We start from the raw sequence: 23,296 nt of genomic DNA, 5'->3' as shown, positions 1-23,296 counted from the left end.
TGCTGAAGCGATAATGTTGAAACAACGGGCGTTTTTTTTACATGTAATTTTATTATAGTAAGATGGGCTTACATTAAAATTTTGTAATTCTTTCCTTCATCACCTAAGTAATTTTAATTTACTTTAGATAAAATATTTCAACTGCATGATTAAAATAATAGTGTCAATTAAATCATTCCATTTTTTCATTGTGTGTTCTTCATCATTTTTATCTCCCGCATTAATATTTAATTAACAAAATAATAGATGCAATGTTATCCCCTATTTTTTCTATCTCTTATTACCAATACATGTTTTTTGTTTAATAATCCTTCAATTTAATATCTTTCTCTGCTTGTTTATGTTTAAAACTTATTATGTGTTTGGAGTCATGAAATAAGGATTGTTTTTATGCTTGTCTCCATATTCATTTAATCAATACAATTATCTTTTAGAACTTACAAGATAAAAATTGTGAATCTCATATTAAATGTGAAATTCTTGACATTTAGTGATTTGAATTGACAAATTTACATTCTTTCTTTAGATTGTTTTCTTGAGGGATAGATTTAGGACTTCTCACCTGTATTTTTTCAAGTGTGAATTGAAACGATATGAAAATGGGATTAAATTTGAGAAGTTTCTTTTGTTAGAATTTTATGCAATGCCTTTGAAAAGTCTTGTATAAATTTGATACCTCCCAATATTTCTACCGCGCTTTGTTAGTTGGTGTTTTTTTTGTATTTTCAATATGAAAGAAATATTTTGCTATACGAACGTCTGACCGTCTTCTAAATATGTAGGTAGAATATTGTAAATTTACGTTAAATGTAATTTTTTTTTCTTACTGATCCTGAGATGATTTATCAATATGTTTTCTCTTTCCTTCCATTTTTTTTTTTCATCTAATCCTCGTGATATCGCGACGAATGTGTCATTGATTAAGGACTATGACATTAGTAAAATGTTGTACTGTCTCAAAGGCAACTGGTTGCATTTGAACTTGTTCTGAATTTGTTTATGGCTTGAAATGCACGTTCGCAACTTTTGGCAGATGATTTCTCTCCGCTTAAATGCTCCTATTTTAGCTAATTCTATTTGTTTTTTTCTTTTGAAATAGAAAAAGAACTTTTTCTTCTTCCTCTCTCTCTCCCTCTCACTTCTTTTGTAACTTTCAGTTTTGTAGGCCAAGTGAATTATCAGATTTTATTCTTTTTAAATATTCTCATTACCATTTTTTTTCCTTCCTTTTCGAAAAATTGTCGCCCAACGGATTTTCTTCTCTTCAAATGTGCCTTAAAGAATTCAATGTTTGTTGAGAAAAACAAAGACTAAAAAAAGAACTATTCCATCTTCTTAATAAAAAAAAGAATTTGTGTAAATTACACACAAGAAAAAAACTATCAAATAAAAATAAATGACAAAACGTAATAATTAACTGTGATTTTAAAGTGTGCAAAAGTAATATTTTTCCGACAGGGAATTTTTTTTTTCATTTAAATATATTGCAAGCATATTTAATTGTAAAGGAAAATACCAACATATTTACACTATAATTCAGCGTCAAAAAACCCGGAATGTTTTGCACAAAAGTGTGATAATTTCATCACAATTTTGATTGAGAATAAAACAATGCGTGCTTCTCATGATGAGAATTTCCCGGGTTTTTGAGCGCCAATTTAGCTGGAATGATAGTGAATAAATGGAGTTGTTTAATCCACGTAAATTCATTATGCTTCTCTGCAATTATTATGTAATTGTTTTACGGTATTGACGATCACCACTGTACAAAATTGTACAATCCAATGCATAATCACTAACACTTCCATTTATCAATATGATTTAACTAAAAAAACTCTCCACAGTTAACCAATAATATATGTAAAACTTTAAATTATAGCTTAAATAAATTGTTGAAAAAAAATAGTGCTAAATGCGCGGCACAATAAAATGCTCTCCATCGACTTTGCATTGTTATTATTTACTTGGCTCAGCGTCCCACATTTCCAGATTAGCTTTACAGACTTTCGACTCATCTTTCATCATTTATCTATGATTCACTTTACACTGTGTCAGCTCGAGTAAAATTGCACGATGTGGCGCACTTGAAGTGCGACCGGATTGTATATTAGAACTGAAATTACTTGTTCGTGTTTTCCTTCACGATTTTTCCCCACTTTCTCTCTCTCTTTTCTTTCCTTCATTCTCTGAATGGACAACAATTTACATTACAATATTTCCTTGTCTCCTTACGTTAAGAATGCAATTGATATACTTGACGCATATCATTGAATGTCCTTCTCCAATATCAATTTCCGCCTCCTCAACAACTTCCTTTACTTAAATATATTGTGTACCTTAGTCAAAATTACTGTTATTAATTGATTAAACAGAGCCACATAAACTGATAGAAACTCCGTTCTCTTGTAATTTTCATTTATGTAATGTTATAATATTATAATATTTTATATCATTATATTTATATAATATGCTACATTTATAAATTCGGACTTTTTTATATTTTAAATATATAATTTTTATTTTTTTTCTCTTTTTTATTTTCAATATATTTCAAGTGACATGTAAATGTTTGAATCTGATTAATAATTTCACTTCCATTCCTTCTTTATCAATTAATTTTTCACCTCTTCTTCTCCTTCTTGAGTTTTTGTAATTCCATCAATAATTATTTTGTTTACGCGTAAATCTAATTACTTTTTTTTAAAATATAATACTGAAATTTATTTTTGTCGTCTCATTGTTTTTTTTTCTTTTCTTTTACCTTCACTTCGTCGTCAACATAATGGAAAAATATTGAGCCAGGATATGTTAGTTTATAATAAGTAGAAATTGTAAATCGTCAAATTTATACAATTGGCACACATAGCGACAGTTGATGTTGTATCATTATTTGTGTGTTTGTGTTTGTTTATTTTTGTGAATTATAATTTTTTTTTTTTAATCTCTTCACTGATGCGCAATATCAAGTGGAAAAAAAATGAGCAAAACTAGAGAAAAAAAAAATCTCTCAGAAGTTTGTCAATTTGACCATAAATATTAATTATGTAAATTTTCATTCACGTTTTTTTCTTCACGTTTGTTTTACTTTTTCTTTTTAATTCTTTGGTAGCCGAAATCACTAACAAAATTTTATCCAATTCAATAATTTAATAATGGTCTAATCAGTTCTTTAAATCAATAACATTAAAATTAATTCAATCACAGATTTTCATTTTTTTCTCATTGAATTTTGTTATCATACAATTGTAGGTTAATATATATTTTTTTCCTTAGTTTTTTTTTTGATAAACATTTCCAAATATAAAAAATTTTGAATATACAATAGCTTTCGTAAAAATAAAATTATATCATAGAATAATTTTTTTTTTTAGTGAAACACAAAAATTAAAATTGATATGTTACTTTTTTTCCGTGAGCCGAATTTCCTTTTATTTCTTTTTTTTGAACTTTCATTTCTCTCAAAAATTCCTTTGACTTTTCCTGTCAAAATCAAGTGTGATTGTTGTATTTTTTTTTCTGCAGTGGAATTTTGCAAAATTAACTAAATTTCCCCAGTTCTTCTGGTGCAGCAAGATTGAATATATATATAATTGTGTGCTGTCAAATAAATGTCGGCGCGACATGTGTTAAGGATAACACACGGTGAAAATTCCACGCCATCGAGATGTGTGTTGAAAGAAGAGTTTGTAGACTTGAAGAATTATAACGTCATTATTTGTCGCAATATGGCTTCATTTTGAGTTAAGAAGATTTCTATGTATGTAAATACATATATATGAATATTTAAAGTTATGTATCATTCCTCTCTCTCTCTCTCTGAATTCTCCGAATGAGTAGAACTAGCTATAAATTTTGGCACATAACATATAGCTTAAAATGATGTGTGTACCCTGAATTTGTAAAGAGTGAGTTTTCTTAGTAATGTTTTTTTACTTTAAAAAGTACTTTTACATTCTTACAAATATATTAAAATATTTCCTTTTCTCAATAATATGAATATTTTTTTTCTTTATTTTTTTTCTCCATGATTTTTGAAATGTAATAAGATTTTTTTCCTTTCCTTTCCTTTTGAGAAATACTATAAGTTTTATCCAATATTTTTACCAATATTCAATATATAGTTCCACAATTTGTTTGGTTTTTTTTTTTCATTTGTGTCAGAAGAATTTGTTTCCTTTTTGTTTCACACTTTCACTGGAAAAGACTTGGTCAAAAATGTTTCCTTTTTTGTTTAAATTCTCTACTTTTTCTTTTTTGTTCATATCAAATTTTCCATCGTGTTTTCTCTTCTTGTTTTCTACCTTTTAATTCCACCCAATTCAGTTTTATCAATGAATACATAACTCTATTCACAAATATGGGGATCATTTCCTCATCTAATGCAATCCTCCACACCCACTTTACATATTCTGCATCTACATCCCTTTTGAAAATATATCATAAACACTGACTATTTATAATCAGAGAAGCATTCCTACATCACAGATTGAGAAGAATAAATTTTTTAGTCATTCCCGTTTTGTCAAACTAATAAAATTTATCTCGATTTGCTTTCCGATCATCTGTTTCTGTGTCTCTTAATCTTCCTTATGTTTTCTCTCTCTCTCTCTCAGTAAAACCGTTAAGATAAAATAATTTATAGCTAGGAATATACAGGAGTACATACATATGTATTTCTTTATGATATTATCTGTAATGTGAGCTTAATATGTAAGTAATGTTTAATGTAAGTTTCTTACATTGGGTGAATGAATATACATTTTGTAAATATTACAAAGTGAACTTCGATGAATCTCTCTATCCCTTTCTTCCTTCCTTCCTTTCTTTATCTCCTTTTTTGTTCCTTTGAAAATCATTTTTCAACAGCTTTTCGCCTCTAATTCCTCAACTCAAGTGATTTCATCTGTCTCACGATATTTCTCACTCACTTTGTGTTCTCCTTCTCATGCTCTTTGATGGTGGATTCCGCGCTTAATCAGGTGGAAAATGAAAGACTTTATGGCACCACAGGTCAAGATATGAAGAAATTGATAAGTATAAACGACTGCTTGAAAAATAATCTATCGCCACCACAAATCATTTCTCTCCCTCCAAAGCTCTCTCTCTCTCTCTCTCTGTAGAATTCAAGTAACTCCTCGCAAACTGAACACTTTGCTAGAAAAACACACAAAATTAGTAATATTGTAAATTCTCCTGAGCGCCCGAGTGGGCAAATTTTTCTTCCTTTTTAATTAGATTTCATCAAGATATGTTGACACAAAAATACGTTTCTTCCTTTTTTTCCTCCCCGCATTTAATCTACTAAGACTTTCTCTTGATATTCATTTTACTTCAAAATATGTTATGCAATGATATATGTATATAAGTATACTTTAATTCGAATTTTTCCCTCCACTTTTACAGTTAAAAATGTTTTTATCCTTTTTTTTGTACTTGAGCGGTGAATCACTGAGTAAATTGTTAGATTTTCTTTTTCTTTTTAACCTTAAACTTGTCATCAAATTTTTTAGGTGAACTCGAAGGGTGTTTTTCAGAAGTATTTTTATTCCCACTTCTTTTTTTCTTACACTTTGAAACCGTTCTGCAAATTGATTCGGTTTTTGTGGCATTTGCAGTTTTTCTTTCTTAAACTCTATCTTGGCTAGAGAAACCGTGATTGGGTTTTTGTGATAGTTGTTCATTTTTTTGGCAGTTGATCTGTGTCGAAAGAAATCTCCTTTAGGGAAAAAATACTCCGAGATATTTCATTGGCCGAATTAGTATGACAAGAAAATACAAATTTTTTGACACTTTTGACAGGTTAATTGACAGGAAATATCTCGTGTGTATTTTGGAAAATTGTCCGTTAAAGATTCCATTCAGTGTTCAATGAACCCCAGGTTCTCCCATAGAGTGATCAATTTGAAATATTTACACATATTCCGGGGTGGATAATATTCCAACCCCATTTTTTTTTAAGTATTGTGTGGGCATTTAGCGTGACAATCCACAGTGTTGTCACAATTTCAAGACAGTGAACTTCTACAATTAATCCTTACAATTAAGCTAGATTAACCTAATCTCTCTGTGTGTGTTTAATTTCATAACTTGTTGGTCAATTTGTGTCCCGGCTCCGCGGCGATCCTCTGTGATCCCGCGGAGCGCTCTTGTCCAAGTGTGTGTGTGTGTGTTTTGGCATGGCGCGTCCTGCGCGGCGCGCGCGCGCGCGATTCAACTGTGAGCGGTGTAAATATCACGCTGGTGCTGGTTGAGTGTGGCGAAGAGCATCGTGGTGAACGATGACTGCAGGTCGATCTATTGGATGCCCGGCGGCGGCTGGCCCAGCTCCGCTGCGAAATCAAAGAGGTGCGGCCGCGGATGGGGCGCACCGTGGTGCGGCCCCAGGACATTCTTGATCGCGGACGTCTTCAGCAGGCGCTTCAGCATGCCGCTGGAGCCGCGGTGCTGCAGGCTCTTGTGCGTGGTGAGCGAGTTCTTGGTTCGGTACCGCCGATGGCAGAACTCGCACACGTACAGCGTGTCCGACTGCTCGTGCTTGTCCTGAAAGTGTCGCTTGAGCGAATAGTAGCAGGAGAATGTGCGGTGGCAATAGGGGCACTCCTGCGGTTCATTGATCCCCCCACTCGTGGGTGGTGGCATTCGCAATTGCGTGCCCGACGGTGATGTTGTCGATGATGATGCCGACGTACCAACAGATACAACAGCACTTTGGGGGCCTGCTGGGCAAATAACACAAAGAGAAAATTCTATATTCTTTTACACGCTCAACGCTTGCAATGCTTTTTCTTGTTTTTTTTTTTTCATAGAGCTTTGAAAGTTCTCATTTCTTTTTTTTTCAGATACTTCGAGAAAAAGTCTCTCTGTCAATCTCCTACGTTAAAAAGACAAAAAAAAATATGAAAAATATATCGAGAAAGAGAGCTGAAGAGAACTCTTGCACTACGCATACTTGTTGATATAAAAAGGGTAAATAAATTACATTATATGTAAATTTTGAAAAATAGGCCATTAAGATGAGAATTGACTTTATTTTCGACTTATCGATGCAGCAAGAGCAGAGATCATACTTATTGAAAGTAGGTCTGAGTGGAAATGTTGCAATTAATGTTAATCACAGAAGATTAATATAATTTCCTCATGAAGTACAAAGATTCACATGCAATTCCTATTGATTCATAGTCATTTCCGCGAATTTCTATGTCTTCACGGGGCATCAGAAGATGATCAGAAACAAATTAGATTTTTTCATCTATCTTGCAAAATACACTTCAAATCTTATCTTTGTGTTTTCTTAAGCGATGCCCAGTGAAGATGTTTGGGAAAAATAAGTCAAGAATAAAGCCAATTGAGTGTGATTTCATGCAACATAAGTTACAACAGAGAAAGCCAGTGTGACACAGTGATTTTCGAACCAAATTTTGACAAGTGTTTCCATAAGAAATAGAAAAGTTATACCTACCTATCGTTCTTTGGTAATACAATGAGAAAAACAACAGACAGAACATGCAGAATTTACCAACAAAAAAAAATATAGGGGAAAACCAAAATGATCAAAGCGAAGGAAACATTGAAAATTTCAATACTCGAGCGCACAAGATTATTTTTTTTTGGCACATAACACAGAAGAGCGAGAAGGAAAAACTGCTTTTTTCCGTGGCTTTTTTGTCGATGAATCATTTTTTGAGATCACATACAAATAATTATTACATTGAAAAATATTAGCACAATATTTGGTTATAAAACAGCAGACAAAGCACAAAAAAAACACATTAAAATATAGAGAAGAAAGTTTTCTTTTTTGAATCTTTGAATTTCAAAATTTCTACACTTGCAGCAGAAGAATTTGTAAAAGTTTGCAAAAAAAATTGCGTCGTTCTCTTACAAAAATTCTTCTTTTTCCACCTCTTAAGAGGAAATGTTAGAAATTTGAAATTTTTAGATTAATACAAAATTTCGCGAATTTCTCTTTTAATCTTATCGATTTTTCTTTTCTTTTCTTCTCTTGCAATTGATAAAGAAAATAACCCAAAAAATTCGGGGCACATATAAAGATTAAACGAAATGAAAGGAGAAACGTGTGGAAAATAAAATAATTAAACGTCAATTCTTGAGAAATTTTGTAATTATTGTTTTTCGAGTAATCATAAACTGAGAGTCACCAAAAGATGCACGCAAATATTAACCTTGTGTATTAATATAATTCTAATAGTAGATAAATAACATACTTTGGTGTATAAATATCATATGTATTAATAATTCCAGTAACTTTATCTCCAGAGTAACAGGCTCGTAATAGTATAGTTTGATGATTATCACGATTTGTAAAAATCGATAGAAGCTTCAACTGTGTCGATGATAGGCAGTAATAAGAGACAGTAGAGTAGATTTTTTAATTATTGTACACTATATAGAGAATTATTTGTATATTTTCTCCAATATCACTCTCATAAATATAATAATAATAGTTGATTTTGGGTGAAAACGAAAAAAGAGATTCCATTTCTAACTATTATTCAATTATATAGTAAAATAGAGATAACTACAGCAGAATATACAATTGTAATAATAGTAAATAGTAGGCAATAGTAATAGCAGCAGCAGAGAACGTTTTAAGTAGAACTGCATTCCGATTAAGTGTTGCAATTAATTCTTTAATATAATGAGGTAAGGTGGCAATATATATTGAAATGTATCGAAAACTATAGATAAATATATCTCAATGAAGGTGGATAGTGAGGTACAGCATATAGTAAAGTAGATTTGTACTGTGGAAAAGATTGCGGTTCTCATTTACTCAATTTGCTCAATTATTACGATATAAGAAAAGGAAGAAGAAGAAGGGTACTGAGTTCAAAAAACTGTGTGTCTTTAAGTTTTAGCTTCTTGACTGTCTGTTTTTTTTTTTTAATTTGTTAAGATAAATTGGAATTGGAAGCTAACCTTGGCGAACATGGTATAGTGGACACCAAAATTGGAGAAGACTTCTGGCGAAATTAGTGTGGTGACTCTGTGGGGTCATCCCACAACTAAGATCGTAAGTTGACATATGCGATGGAGTTGGTGGTTCGTCAAAATCGGACATTGTTGCTAAAAAGTGTAATGTCGTATCTGGTTCGTAGAGAATTGACAGGGATTTACTCGGTGAAGAGACTGATGACATGGATGAAGATGTTGATGGCGATGGCGGTGGCGAAAACGACCCCTAAAAGAACTTTATGTCCTTAATGTCCAGTTCGCCAGGCCTTGATTTGTGATATGTGTAGATGTGTGTCATCAGCGAATTCCGCGAACAATACACACGCTCACATATTGAGCAACGATATTCCTCCTGGCGTTCCGCGTGCTTGTCGGCAATGTGCCGCTTAAGAGATGCCTTTGAGCACAGCACTTTGCCACAGAGTTGACATGAAAACAGTTTCTTGGGTGAACAGCCTGGAATACAAGAGATACCAGATCCAATACACCGACACACTAAATGCTTTTCTTTCTTTCTTCACCAAAATCTCTCTCATTTATGCTTCAGATTCTATTTTTCTTATGCTCTCTTCTTTTTTTTTTTTTTGCTAGAGTCTTACCATTTCTTTTCGTCTCTTTTACTATAAAAGTCATAATTCTCTATCACTATTTTGCCATTAATACTCCATCGGCAGCGCTCCTCGGTGGCCAAGGATGCGCAGCTGAGTAGTACTTTTACAAAATAACATAATCTTAAATAGAGAGAGAGAGAGAGAGAGAAAGTGAGAGGACAGAGTGAGACAGATTGACAGCATGTCAGTGAAAAATTAAGTATAGATGAATTAGGATCATCGGTATTAATTCGAAATCATCGGTACTTCTTACGAACTACGGTAAAAAAATTGTCCTAAGAGTTTTGGATCGTAGTGTGCATCTATTGGTTGCGCAGATTAAACTAAAAGGATATACAGTGTTTTGTCATGTTTACATCGAAATCTGTGTGTGTCCATTTGTCATCCTTACAGAGTAGTCTTATCCGTAAAAGTGTACGCTTAGCCTAGCCTAGCCTAACCTCCAGACAGGCCCCAACAATTGTATGCCGTGCATTTTGTAATCCTTAATCCGCGATCTTAACGCTCAAATACCACGAAATTCCACACATTTTTGGCAAATTCTTGTCCAGGACAAAAAAGTAAAGGGAGAAAACCCATCGGCACAGACAGTAAAAAAGAAAATTGAAGGAAAACTCGCCATTGAAATATATGCAAAAATAATATATTTGATAGAATTGTGTATATATATGTTACTTTTGTCATATATATTATAAATAAGATTATAGTAAAATCAACGTATACAACATTTACAGAATAACTAATAATAGGAGCAATCATTAATGTACGATGAATAATAGAAAAAAATAACCACTTTCTTTCGAAGAAGGATACTATTTCTTTATTGTTTTTTTCTCTTTTTTTCTTGCAATTGTAGGTATTTTTTTTATGATTCACTTGTTTTAACGTTTAATCGTATTTCTTCTGCATGTTTTCTCATCAATATTTTTTTATTACAACTTTACACAACATTAAACTCATGCTGATATTATATTCATTTAATCTTAGTATCTGTATTTAATCCTTGTTTTTTTCTCTCTCGTTTTTTTGTTCACTAAGTTTATTAGTCAAAAAAACAGAGTGACACTGAACAATGGTTTTGGGTTGAACCAATGAAGTGAAATCATTTTGTCTAATGATAAGAGAAAAAGGAAACAACTAAAATGTCCTATGCTATTGGCGAAGAGAAATTGAAAAAAAAGATTATATGTTAATTGTGTCTTCGAAAAAAATTTAGGAATATAATATGTTTTTATATTTTCTGCTTTTTTTTATCTCACTACACAAACTACATTTCATCTGTAATATACTTTTTTTCCTCCTCCATTTTTTTCCGTGTAAAAAAAAGACGCGAAATATAATCAAAAAACAATAATTTAAAAATGTCAATACCAAGCCAATTATGTCTCCATTGTAAATATATAGATTTTTTTCACTTGTTAATAAAATTGTTGCTTGTATATATAATTTGGTATCAAATAAATTTCAGACTTTTGAGGCCAATTGTTACAATTTCGATTATTTTTTTTTTCATATACGTCAACGAATTTCCATTTCGTCAATTCTTGTCTCATTTTTTTCTTTTTTTTAAATTTAATTAATTAAATTTTTAAGTCATCAGTCTTCGACGATCACAAATTGTTAATGAAAAAAATAATAATAAATTTTTCAGTAAATTTTTTAAGTTGCTCATCACATTTTTTCAATATATCTTCTCTCTTTTTTTTTCCTCCTCCTAATTTTGACAAATTGCATTTCTTTTTTTCATCATATCCATAACGAAAACTAAGAATAATTACCGACAACTTAATCACAATTATTACAGTTATTACTTAACTATCATTAATGTAAATTTGCTTTCTTCCGCTGTTTCTTGTTTTTATCCTTTTTACAACGTTTTTTTTTTTGTTATCTAAGAATGTAAAATAAGAAATATCAGTCCATTACGAATGATTACATTTCTTCACTTTTTTCCTTTTTTCAAAGTTTCTTTTTCTCAATGCACGAAATGGAAAAATACATGTAAATTTAGATCTCCAAAAAAATCCATGAAGATCGATATTTTTTTTTTCATTTTCATCTTCTTCTTCTTGAAACTATAAAGAAAGAGAGTTTCAATTTTGGGAAATGCTTCTCTTTGAGAAACATCAGAATCACACCATTAAAAAAGAAGCACTTTTTGCGACTTGGTCGTTAATTTTTAGCTTTTCTTTTCTCTTGTTTAAATAAAAAAATAATAAAACTTTTAAGAGTTGGGCATGGACGAAATTTTCAGATTTTCTTATCAATTCTTTACCATAAATAAAATAAATTAAAAAAAATTTCTCCTTTTCTTTCTTTCTTTTTTTGTAAAAATATAAATCTACTTTCCAAAATGCTTTTCTGGTAATAAAAAAAAAAACACGAATAAGCTCGTAAATATTAGTTTGTTTTAAAAACAGAAAAAATTGTTAACAATACCCTAGCACCGCCTATAATCATGTGTTTTTTTTTTGTTGTCTTAAACAATTAAGAAGGGTATGTTTTCACTTTTCTCTAAGTTTCTTTTATGCTTAAGTTGTATATGTCTAACATTAGTTTCCTTCTTTATACAAGTATTGTTACAATTCATCTATTAGCTAGTATTTTCTTTTTAATCATTAATTCTTCATCATTTTTCATAAATAATTTGAAAAAAAAAATATAATAATAGTTTAAATTAGAAAATTTCCTTTGAGGATCTAAAAAAAATTTGTTGAAATGATTGCGCAATGCCACGAAGAGTACACAATAAATTCGTATAAATCAAGAACGAACTCTGTCTAACACACAGACTAGGGAAGTCTTGGTTCTTCCGCCTAAGATTTCCGCGAGAAAGTAGTAAGTGCGGGGCGCAGAGGGAAAGGAGGAACAGGACGCTTCATTTACAGATACTCAATGCAGGACTTGACTTGCAGCGAGGGCGGCGCCATGGATCCGGCGCCGGAAAGGGTTGACGGATGCTGCGGATTGGGCTGTTGCTGCGCCGCGGACTGACTCGAGTGGTGGTGCTGGTGCTTCTGGCGCCGATGGTAAATACTTTTGTGATTGTTCAGGCTGTTGAGCGTCCGGAACACCTTGTGACAGAGATTGCACACAGCGTTGTTGAGCGGCTGCAGGTGCTGCTGCTCCTTGTGACGCTTCAATGTCAACTTGGTGCTCAACAGCTTGCCACAGACATCGCACCGATGGCACGCTGTCAGCGGTAGTGGCAAGGGTAGTCGCCCACCACTCCCCATCACCGATGCTTGAGCCACCCCGACGCCGCCGCCACTACAGTTGCCGCCACCTTTAGCATCACCGGGAAAAAAAGAAAGAGACAGTAGTGACTATTTTTGACTTTTTCAAGACTTTTCTGCTTTTTCTCTCAATTTTCTTTTTTCTTTTTCAATCTGATTTGGCCGCAAAACTTTTTACTCAGGCTTCGATTTCTATTTTTTTGCAAATTTTTTCGAACGGAAATGAATGCGTCTGAACTGAAATCAACGTAAAAATTTCTCTAATTTTGAGTAAATAATGGATAAAAAAAGAAACAATTTCTCGATCAAGGGTGTTTTTGCCTTTTTCGCTCAAAAATTTTTAATTGTGAAAAAAATAAAAAAGCAGGACGATTTTGTTATGTGATCAGTTAAACACACACACTTGAAAAATACTTGTTTTTTTTTCTTCTTCTTTTCAACATTTACTATTTTCTGTCAATCTCTGGACGTAAAAGAGAAAACAAGTGTCATTATGACTTTTACATTTGATTGATTGTGCGATCATCCCCAGGTAATTCAATGATCTCCGCATATTTAGGCATTTTTTTCTTGTTTTTCTCAATTTTTGAGATTTCACAATTCTGTACTTTACAAACAAATCCAACGGGTTCACCAATTGGAACCAATTGGGTGGACTTTGAAAATTTCAATGTTGATCAATTTATCAAAAAACACATGAAATCATTTGCATATCAAATTTGTGTTTTTTTTTTTGAGAAGAAAATTTAATTTTTCAAAATTTTTTTTTCAAATAAATCAAAATTCCGCCTGGGGGATTTGCAAAAAGAGAAACTAAACAAAATCGAAAATAAAAAGTTCTATGGCCTGATTTTGTTGTTTTGTATTTCATTTTTTTTTTCTTTTTACCAAAATAATGAAAAAAGATCTTTTTTAAACTTTTTTTTTTTTTGATAAATCACAGTGTCACTAATGTCTCAATCTTTAATTTTGTTCCCAATAGCGTGGCTTCCCCGTTGTATTTTCACATTATATGTTTTCATCAAAACATGTCCATCCAAAGAAGTGTTGCGTCGACAGTTGGATGGGATGTTTTGGTGTTTTTTTTCTTTTCTTTTTTTTTCTTAGCTTTCAGGTATTCAAGTCAAGTAAAAGGTAGATAAATTGTATGGCAACTTAGGATAAAAATATGCCAATTGGTTACATTTAACGAACCGGTCGGATTTATTGTGTACTCATCGTCCTCATTCAAAAACCGTCTTAAAATCTAAGGAAAAATAAACACTTTATAACAAAAAAAAAATATTACATTTTACATGTACAAAAAGTATGTCAAACAAATATATTATCGTCTCTATTTAAATGCTACAAAATTTGCAAAGGAAATATTTGCTTAATGTTAAAATTAGATCATAAAGTTGTTAGTTTGGGATTTAAGACACGAGAGAAAATTATTGTGATATGCAATATTATCGCAGGAAGGGCGGCAGTTTTCTTCAGGAAAGGTTAAACAGTGGTAAAAATTGCAAAACATCATCGTCAATTGCTCTTCACAATACCTTTTCTCAAATGTCCCGAGTCTTACATCTAAGTGTTTTATGTAAGAGCGATTACAGACTTGCTGGTGATCCACGAGATTGACAACTGGTTGAACCATAAAACACGACTGATTCCTCGATATATCGAAGGTTCAACCGATATTTATGGGATTCACGACGGCAGCGCGCTCAGGCGAAAATGTGCCGAAACATTTCACAAGCTCAAAACGCACAAAATGGCGGATTTCTTGCAAATCCTCTATTTACGCAGTTTTATCGTAAAATTTCACGTTTTTTGATAAAATAAACAAATCAATTGACAGCTGAACACACCAAGTAAAATTGTCGCTAGTGTCGAGAAAGAAGAATAACTTCTGAGTGCGTACAGCGCCAGTTCAGCTACGAATTATGGTTGATCCACGTTTTGAGTGTGTAAAAGTGCAGATCAACCACGAATTATCGCTGATCTGACCTTTACAGGCTCATCCACGGAGGATTGATCCCAGTTTGCGCCTATTCGAGAGTAACCCACAAGTCTGTAATCGCTCTAAGGATGAAGACCTACAAAATATCTTGGTAATGTAAGATTGCCTATTGCAATTCTTCTTCTGGCTCTTTGTCCCCAATCTGAGATTTCGCTCCTCTTGATATAGATTCAGAGAGAGTGAGTGAGATTTTTGCTACGAAAGATGCTGCTTCTCTGTTTCCCCCAGAATTGCCTATGCCCGCGGATCGCGCGTGGCCTATATTGACCGATGGTTGATGGGGTAAAAGAGGCGACTCGGATTGCTACTACTAGCGCTACTGGCCGTCGAGGTTGGGGCTGTGCTAGTGGCAGTCGTGGACTCCTCCCGTGGGGGCTTCATATTGCGATGGTAAATACTTTTGTGATTGCGCAAACTATTAAGTGAGCTGTAGACGCGCTTGCATATGTTACAGACGGGTTCCTTAGTCGGTCGCATATGGACGTTTTGGATGTGACGCTTCAAGCGTGTTAGCGACGACAGATTCTTATTGCAAGGGTCACAGCGGAAGTCTTCGCCTGATCCACTGGCGCTCCCACTGCCACCCACATTCGCACTACTGGCGGGATTGTGAACTGATGATGACGTGGATGCGGACGATGACATCAGGGTAAGGGCCGCAGCAGATAATTGTGGTGTGGACGTCGTCAGATGACCTGACGACAAGAGGCAAATACGTCGAATTAGCCCAATGATTTGACACCATCACCACCGTTTTCTGACTGTTTTCTGTTCTTTTGGATTGCTCCCCTATCTTGGCTTCTAAAGGATTATTAATAGTATTGGCAAAGTAAGTCTTTTTACACACACTCCTTCGGAAAATCCAATAAACACGGAGCTGTTTTTATTTTGTGTTTTTTTTTTTTCGTGGCTCTCAAAACTCGATCAAACTCTAAGAATACACGACTTAATATTTCTTCAAACTGTGTGAATTTAAACTAGGGTATAAATTAAATGCTGTATAGATTAGTTGAACAGCGTTAATACATAAACAAATATTAAGGATCAAGAGAGTATATCAACTATATGAAATGTACATTGGGTTTTTTTTTTGGTTGTGTGAAAGAATTAAAATAGGACCAAATGCAATGCAAAGAGATTTCTGGTGGGGGAAACTTTATGCTAGGGATACCCTAAACCCAATTAGTAAATCAAACCAAGTGTGAAAAATATTTTGAGTGGTATAATCAATATAATACACTGGGTTTAAATCTAGATCTTCAACAACTAATTGTTTTTTTTTCTATATTTTTGTTCCAATTAAAAGAATTACACTCTTTTATTTTCTTGATTTCTTTCCAAGTACTGGTTTTGATGGTGTCACATTTTGAACTCCTCGATCAATTCCTCTGTCATTTTGTTCATATTTTTGTCTATTTCATACATTCGTTCTTTGGTTTTTGACAAAAATTTTGATTGTCATGTTGAGAGTGTCACTTTGACAGTTCTGACACCACAACTGTCAGATGGTTTTTTTTTGCTCTGTTGTGTGCCATCCGAAGTCTGAATTGAGGTATACCAAATTATCATCAGCAAACACAAGGCAATCGCCTCGAATTGACCTATAATTTTGTAGGTTCTCGCGATGACAACTCAAGTAGTACACTTTTTTTTTCTTTCTGTTTGCTATCCTATAATCCCTGACAATTCCCTTACAATTACAACAATATACTTGTCAATTCTATGTTTTTTTTTTATTATTCCTCTTTTATTACTTCTCTGTTTTTTCCTTACAATCTAAGATGTAAATAGAAATATTTGCGAAAAAATAAATGTATAAGAAATAATCTCTATTTTGTTATTATGTAATTGAATGGTCAATTTATACATATATTTAAATTATATGTATATACCGATATTTAATAATAAATATAATATGTCATAATGCAGCAGAACACATTTTAAACACACATACACGACGAAATGACACGAGATACGATACAAAATTAGCACACAAAACCAATTCACGGAAATTCTCATATATAGGTAAATATGTATATATATATATAACAATTATTAAGAGAGGAGTTATGAAGTTTGTTCGAAAAAAAATATATAAATTAAAAATAGTACATCATATTAATTTTTAATAATCATAGAAGGTTATGTGAAAAACAAAATGTGAAATAAAATAAAAAAAAAAAACATTATCAACTCCCAACACTGATTTGATATACAATTCTCATGTGTCAACGAGCAGTTTTTTTTTTAATATTTGATGGTTCTTTTTTTTAATTTTGACGAGTGATATTATTATAAAAAAAATTGTCCAAATAATTCTCATTAAAAGTTCACATGCAGAAATGTATATCAAATCGCAGGACACCTAAAAAAGTTTTAGGAGTAAATTGTATACCAAAAAAATATGCAGAGAGAGCATCTCACTCGCGCTTTTTTCCTCCCCCATCAATTACCAGCGCACAATATTTCCCGACCAATTTTTGCATATTAAATTATGTTTATTGTTTCAAGTGAAATGCGCGTAACTTTTTGCTGTTGAGCGCACGAGGACGCGAGTGAGATATTCGCTAAACATATTCCATTGCTCATAGCTGAGGTATTAGAAAATAAAATTTGTAAGTATTATGAAGAATGAGCAAAAAGGGAGTAATGTGAGAAAATAAGATTTAAACATACCTTGAGGCGATCCTGCCAAGTCGACGGCTGTGTGTAAAGCTTGAGAATTAAAACCTGAATGATGAAAAGAAAATTACATTGTAAAATAAGCACAAACATTTCTCTATATAGCACATGATTTTCCTAACACACTCCCTTGGCAGAAAAAAAAAGATTTCATATTTGTTGATCTTTTCGCAATTTGAATTTAATTTTCGTATCCTTTCTGTGACCTTTCCTGCTTCCATAATGTATTTGCAAGGAAAAAAGGAGCAGAGGAAGTGTACTATCGCGCCGAAAACAGAATTCTCACCGTGTCTGTTTCGGAGATGTTAATGTCAGAAGTTTCTCAAGGCAGAGAGAAGAAATAGGGTGTGGCGGGGTCAAATGGACAATATGAATATTCATGCGTCAAGTGGAAGTCCTTATATTTTCTGTCTGCACAATTATTTAAATTGAAAAATTCACTTTGAAAGAAAGTTGAGTGTGAAATTTGATATATTTTTTTCTTTATGAATCCTATAATTTATCTCTTAAAACTAACCCATTAAAGATTAATGGCAAAAATTTAATCTAGGAAAAATTAGTGCGCATTTCCAAGAGCAATATTAATTCGTTTTCACTGGAATATGGATATAATCATTAAAGAAACAAAGTATGATTTTCTCGTGTCAATTGATATTTTCCCGGAAATTCTCATCTTACTTTCATAACTTGTGACTTTTCCATGAAACTAAAGCAGTAAAGCAAGAAGTAAAGTTTCAAGTTTGTTATTTTTTCAAAGGCTGAAGTTTGCTTAATTCATTGTATTCTTTACATTTACAGTGACTCAAAATTAAATAGAACCACCCTGAAGACATATTGATGTGCTGCGAATTTTCACGTGAAGCTAGATGTCTGAAATTTTCCACCAATCTTCCCTCATTGATGAGTAATTATCATGCCAAGTTTGAAAACATTCGGCTTAATACTTGATCCGTTTGTGACACTAAAACCGAAGCTATGGATAAACGGCTTTCCAAATTAAATAAAGCCACCTGGAAAATATTTGAATTTTTTCCACTTAAGTATGTTTTATGTTCCTAATGTGGTTTAAATGTATCCGGAGTGTCTTCAGGATAATTGTCCTGTCGATTATCATGTATTATATCGACTTTGAAACTCTTTGATGTAAAAATTTGATTAAGTGAACATCAAGTTACGAAGCTCTTGACTCTGGAGGAACGTACTGAGGTTTTTCGACTACGCAGGATAGGACATTTAATAAGGGAAATACCCAGAAGGACCTCTTATTCCACAAAGAGTGTTTGGAGTGAAATTTACCGCAAAAAAACGTCGATTCCGCGGGAAAAGTGTCGTGAGTAACATTTTTCGACGAGTTTTTTTGGGTGTTTTAGAGCGAATTCCGTCATTTCTGCTTCTAAAATCCTTTAGGAATCGCTTCCCAAGGTCCCTCTAATCCTTTTTAACACCATGAGAAACAGATTTTATAAGTTTGGAGTGAAATTGATTGTGTAATCACACGCGGAGAAATCTGTTTCACTTCTCGAAAGCTCAAATAGCCATATAATTCACCCTTTCCCTACACATTATAATCATATCAAAACTGGTGGTAAACTATATTTGCTTAAAGGGATTAACAGGGATATGAATATTCAGCTCTTCCATTGAATAAGTTGCCGAAAAGGTCGTGTGAACTTGCGGCATTTGGCGAATTATGACAAACTTGCCGAGGCGTTTCGCCTTCGACACTAGAAAAAGGCTTTGGGACTTACCTGCGAGAGCAGACGGGTCAGTTAATGCTGAAATAGGGAAGTTGAATGATCCTGGCGTGGTGAATAGTTTGCTGTCTGACATCAGAAAGGGTGGAGCTGTGTGCGAATGTATGCTATTATCGAGATCATCCTCGTTCGGTGAGCTGCAATGACAAGCATATTCCACATTTTCATCCCCCTGAATTCCTTCCTCGAGGTGAATTCCTCACCTCATGTGTCCCTTGTTCTCTGACACATTTCCCGAATGATTGATGTCATTTTCTGGCACGGAGTCGTTGCTTTGATCGTCGTTAGCGGCATTGTTGTTGCCGCACACAAGCTCCATGGGTTCGGCCTTCACGTCGTCAGTGCGGGTGGTGGGCGGGGAGGGTGTGAGGCTGTCTTTGTCACCTGTTGAGCCCAGACCATTGCCCGTGCTGAGCGAGTTGCCCGACTGATTGTTGGGACCTGCGAGAGATGGCAAGAGCGCGTGGTCACGCGACACTCCAGCAAAAGCACACCCCCAAAAACATCCTCACCATTATCATTGCGATCGCTCTCCTTGAGCGGCGGCGTGTTGTTGTTGTTGTGCTTGATGGTGGAGAAATCGGTGGCAGTTATTTGCGGCATGTGATTGATAACATCGGGACTGTTGTTGTTGCCCAAGATCCCATTGTCGATGCGGTGTCGCTTCTGCGAGAAGTCATCGGATTGATTTGAGTTGTTCCTCTCGCGACGCAATGCGACGGCCGCGGCGCGGCGCAGCAGCTGATTCACCGTCGTCCCTGAATGGGCTGCCAAGGGGGAGGGAGAGAGAGAGAAATGCCAGGGTAATTGGCGGGCTGGGGCGAAGGAAAAGTCCACACTTGAAATTACCTGTTGGCGTGTGCAAATTATTGAAATGTGGCGGCGGCGAAGCACCGTGCGGGAACAGGGCGTCCTCAACCAGTTTCTCTGTGAAGCTCTGATGATGATTTACAGGTGTTCGGCCACCTGAACTCGTAAGATTCTGTACTTGCGCTAACTGTAATTGAACCCGAAAATGAGGAAACAATTACATTCACGTGTACAGGTGCATTCGCGGCGCGGATCCACTTCTGCACTCTATTTCATAGAATTCCAGCCATATCGCATTACGCCGCCAATCAACTTTGGAAAGTGACTCTTTCAGAATATGTTGTGTGTGTGTTTCAGCTAAAGCGATCGCCGAAATGCTCGCATTTCTCGCGCCAATTCGAATATGCCGAAAGTTACAATGAAACAATTCAATGCGCAATTAGCATTGCGTAAACTTCCATCGTCACGACAGAAAGGGAAAATGATCGTGATGTGGGTTATTAATATAATAAGGAAAGATAAATTGAGTGGATTGACTGCATCATTAAGTTATGAAGGAAAAAAAATTAATAAATATCGAGAATTTCATTAAACTTCTATGCAAATTGAAAGCATCGATCGAAAATTAACAATACTTAAAACTTTTGAAAAGCATCAAAAGTCAAAATCGCTATTTTTCGGTTAATTGAGCTGCGAAATTTGCCAAATTTACTTCAAAACCCTCAAAAAGCCTTCAAATCGTCCATTAAAGTGAAAATATTGATCGTTATTCATTATTTTGTGGATATTTCAGTTGTTTTCATTACTATTTATTGGAATTTTTGACTAAAACATGGTAAAATTAAGAGAAATTCTGAAAATATTACTTTCCAAAGTCGATTTTTAATAGTCTTCGAGTCGATTTTATCCAAACATGTTCGAAAAAATCAACTTTTGATACTTTAATTGAACGTTTTTCTGATTTTCAAGTGAAATTTTTTTAAAAGATATGAGAAATATTCATTCAAAGTCTAAAAAACATTTTAGGATAATTCTGATTATCAAAAATTATTCTCTGAAAAGGCGTTTTATGCGTTTCACTGCAATCTTTGAGACATTTTTAATGGCAATTCACTTACACTGTGTGTCTCCTCGGCCTGCTTCTGCGTGAGCCCAGAAACCCTAAGGACCTCGGCCGTCTTCAAGAAGGAGCTGAGCGAGCGCTGGTGCACGTTGACCTCACCGTGGTAGATAAACTCCACGAGGGCGTGCAGATCCGTGAAAGCGACGTCCTGCAGCACAATCACCGGATGCTTGCACGGCGTGCTCTGCAGATGGAAAATGGGTGAAAAAAGCCCTCAAACGCCGGGTGGAATTGCTCACCTTCAGCAGCTCTCTGAAGTAGGGACTGCAGGCGGAAAGGACCACCCGGTGAGCCTTTAAGCTGCGTCCATCGCAGGCCAGTGTCACATCCACAAAGTCCTCGTCATCCCGCAGATTCTCAAATGCCGACGTGATGCTGCTCTGATAGTTGTTCCATCGGAGGCAGAAGTGCTGCGTGTCAACCATTTTGCTGGTGGAATCCCCTGGAAAAGGTAAAAGAAAAAAATGGGAATCACGTGAGATTTCTGCGGGGAAAAATATGTGATTTCTCAGTAATTGATAAAAGGCATCTCTGATAGAGTGGAAGGAAGTTTACTTCCAAGTGGGTTCCTGCTAAAAATACAGAGGATAAATGTGATTTATTGCTCATTATGCTTTCGCTGGCGCGCTTTCTCTCTCACTCTCTTGGCTTGAGTATTTGCGGCACAGCCAGCATATGAAGGCACAGAAGATTAATTAATATTTCGCAACATCCAAGTGCTGCTGGGCGACTTCAGTCTTCTAATGCGTCAAATTGTTTCTATTTCACTGTACAAATACAACTAATTTATTATTAGACTTTCTCCGCACCAGAAATAACACAATTTCCTCAAAAATATATATATTTCTTTATTACATTCTCACGCCACGCACTCAAATGCCATCGCGTAATGCCTTTCTACGAGAGGAGAAGGAAGAATTGATCGATTCTCAACAAGTGTGTGTTATGCGCGATCGGCAATTTGGCTCTGAGGATTTGTAATAGTGCTAATGTCGCACCTATTTAATGTGTGCAATCGTGTGAAAGATTATCGCTTGCTCTATACATAATGAATTATTCAATCGGAATTTCAATTTGTGTTTCACCAAATTACAATTTGAGGGTGTTTGAATTATGTTGTCTTCATTAACTATTTATGCTCCCTTCGCACGGAGAGAGAGCTGTGTAGTTGTGGGAAAAGCGCACTGAAGGAAATGTTTCATCAAACTCAAGGGGGAGATAATACAGTCAGAAGTGGTGTACAGCTCAGTTGAAGTATTTAAGAAGTGAAAGTGCTTGAATATCATCAATATGACGTGTTCAAAAGTCATTTTTGAAAGGAATAACCGCAATAATTGGAGAAAAGAATTGTTCTTTGTAATTTTCTAGGTTATGTTATGCATTTAAGATAAACTTTACACCTAAATAACCTCTAAAATCATTCATTTTTGCGCATAAACTCGTATTATTTGCATTTACTGGCGCAAAAATATTAAAATCTTTTAAAAATCACCAATTTTCAATCAAAAACTGTGGTTAATTGTGCTAAGATTGATCATAACCTCTAAAATACTGTTTCAAGATACGAAATTGTCTATTTTAAGAGATGTTTGATTGATTTTTTAATCTCAAATAGCAAATTTCAGCTCATTATCGATTTTGGCTTCTAAAGATTACGATTTTCTTTTTAGATATCTGAATAATTTTTAGGTTATGATTCAAAGTGCATCCAAAAGAGCGATTTAAAGTTGAATCACACAAAAAAAAATCCGCTGAAAACTTCAAATACGTCTAAATTACTGTTTCTCTGCAAGTTTTCAGGGTGTTAAAAGTAAAAATTCCGTATTTTCTGAGACAAAGAGTCCTTAATTTGAGGTTATGATGCTTTAGGCGATTGGAAAAATGTCTGGAGTTCCGAAAGAGGTGAAGAAAGTAAGTGTCAGGATGTGGTGTACAGATTTTGGCCATACTATCCTCCCCTTGATTAAACTAAGAGGAAAGCCGAGCATGAAGATAATCAATGTTGGGATTACAAATCAGGCGATGTGGGGAGAAACTGGAGGTAATTTTCAAGATCATGTCCTTGCCGGAGAGTCCACACTTGGTGGCCTCCTTGCGGCTCA

At 34.4% G+C, this 23,296-nt stretch overlaps 2 protein-coding genes across 4 annotated transcripts in view; both read right to left on the bottom strand.

Annotated features, from left to right (window-relative positions):
• Positions 1-2,600: 2,600 nt before the first annotated feature.
• Positions 2,601-9,190, bottom strand: LOC132261443 (broad-complex core protein-like). Its single transcript, XM_059760266.1, has 2 exons — positions 8,941-9,190; positions 2,601-6,719 (listed from the first exon to the last, which is right to left on the bottom strand). Exons 1-2 carry the CDS (start codon positions 9,158-9,160, stop codon positions 6,295-6,297), a joined length of 645 nt encoding a protein of 214 aa, XP_059616249.1. The 5' UTR covers positions 9,161-9,190; the 3' UTR covers positions 2,601-6,294.
• LOC132261436 (broad-complex core protein isoforms 1/2/3/4/5) overlaps positions 8,280-23,296 on the bottom strand; it is a 36,162-nt gene continuing 21,145 nt past the window's right edge. The window contains exons 2-9 of one of the 3 annotated variants that reach the window (XM_059760252.1): positions 21,434-21,636; positions 21,190-21,378; positions 20,111-20,258; positions 19,774-20,028; positions 19,465-19,702; positions 19,256-19,398; positions 17,502-17,555; positions 8,280-9,432 (exon numbers count right to left, since the gene is read on the bottom strand). In XM_059760252.1, the coding sequence (XP_059616235.1) occupies positions 9,203-9,432; positions 17,502-17,555; positions 19,256-19,398; positions 19,465-19,702; positions 19,774-20,028; positions 20,111-20,258; positions 21,190-21,378; positions 21,434-21,636 (1,460 nt within the window). In that variant the 3' untranslated portion in view covers positions 8,280-9,202. Of the gene's footprint in view, positions 9,433-10,607; positions 12,874-14,837; positions 15,440-17,501; positions 17,556-19,255; positions 19,399-19,464; positions 19,703-19,773; positions 20,029-20,110; positions 20,259-21,189; positions 21,379-21,433; positions 21,637-23,296 lie in introns of those variants that run through there. The other 2 variants (XM_059760250.1, XM_059760251.1) reach the window with 2 other exon arrangements.

Source organism: Phlebotomus argentipes, unplaced genomic scaffold (assembly GCF_947086385.1).
Source record: "Phlebotomus argentipes unplaced genomic scaffold, Phlebotomus argentipes genome assembly contig_15, whole genome shotgun sequence".
Classification (NCBI taxonomy): domain Eukaryota; kingdom Metazoa; phylum Arthropoda; class Insecta; order Diptera; family Psychodidae; genus Phlebotomus; species Phlebotomus argentipes.
This window is presented reverse-complemented; position numbering and strand designations above follow the sequence as displayed.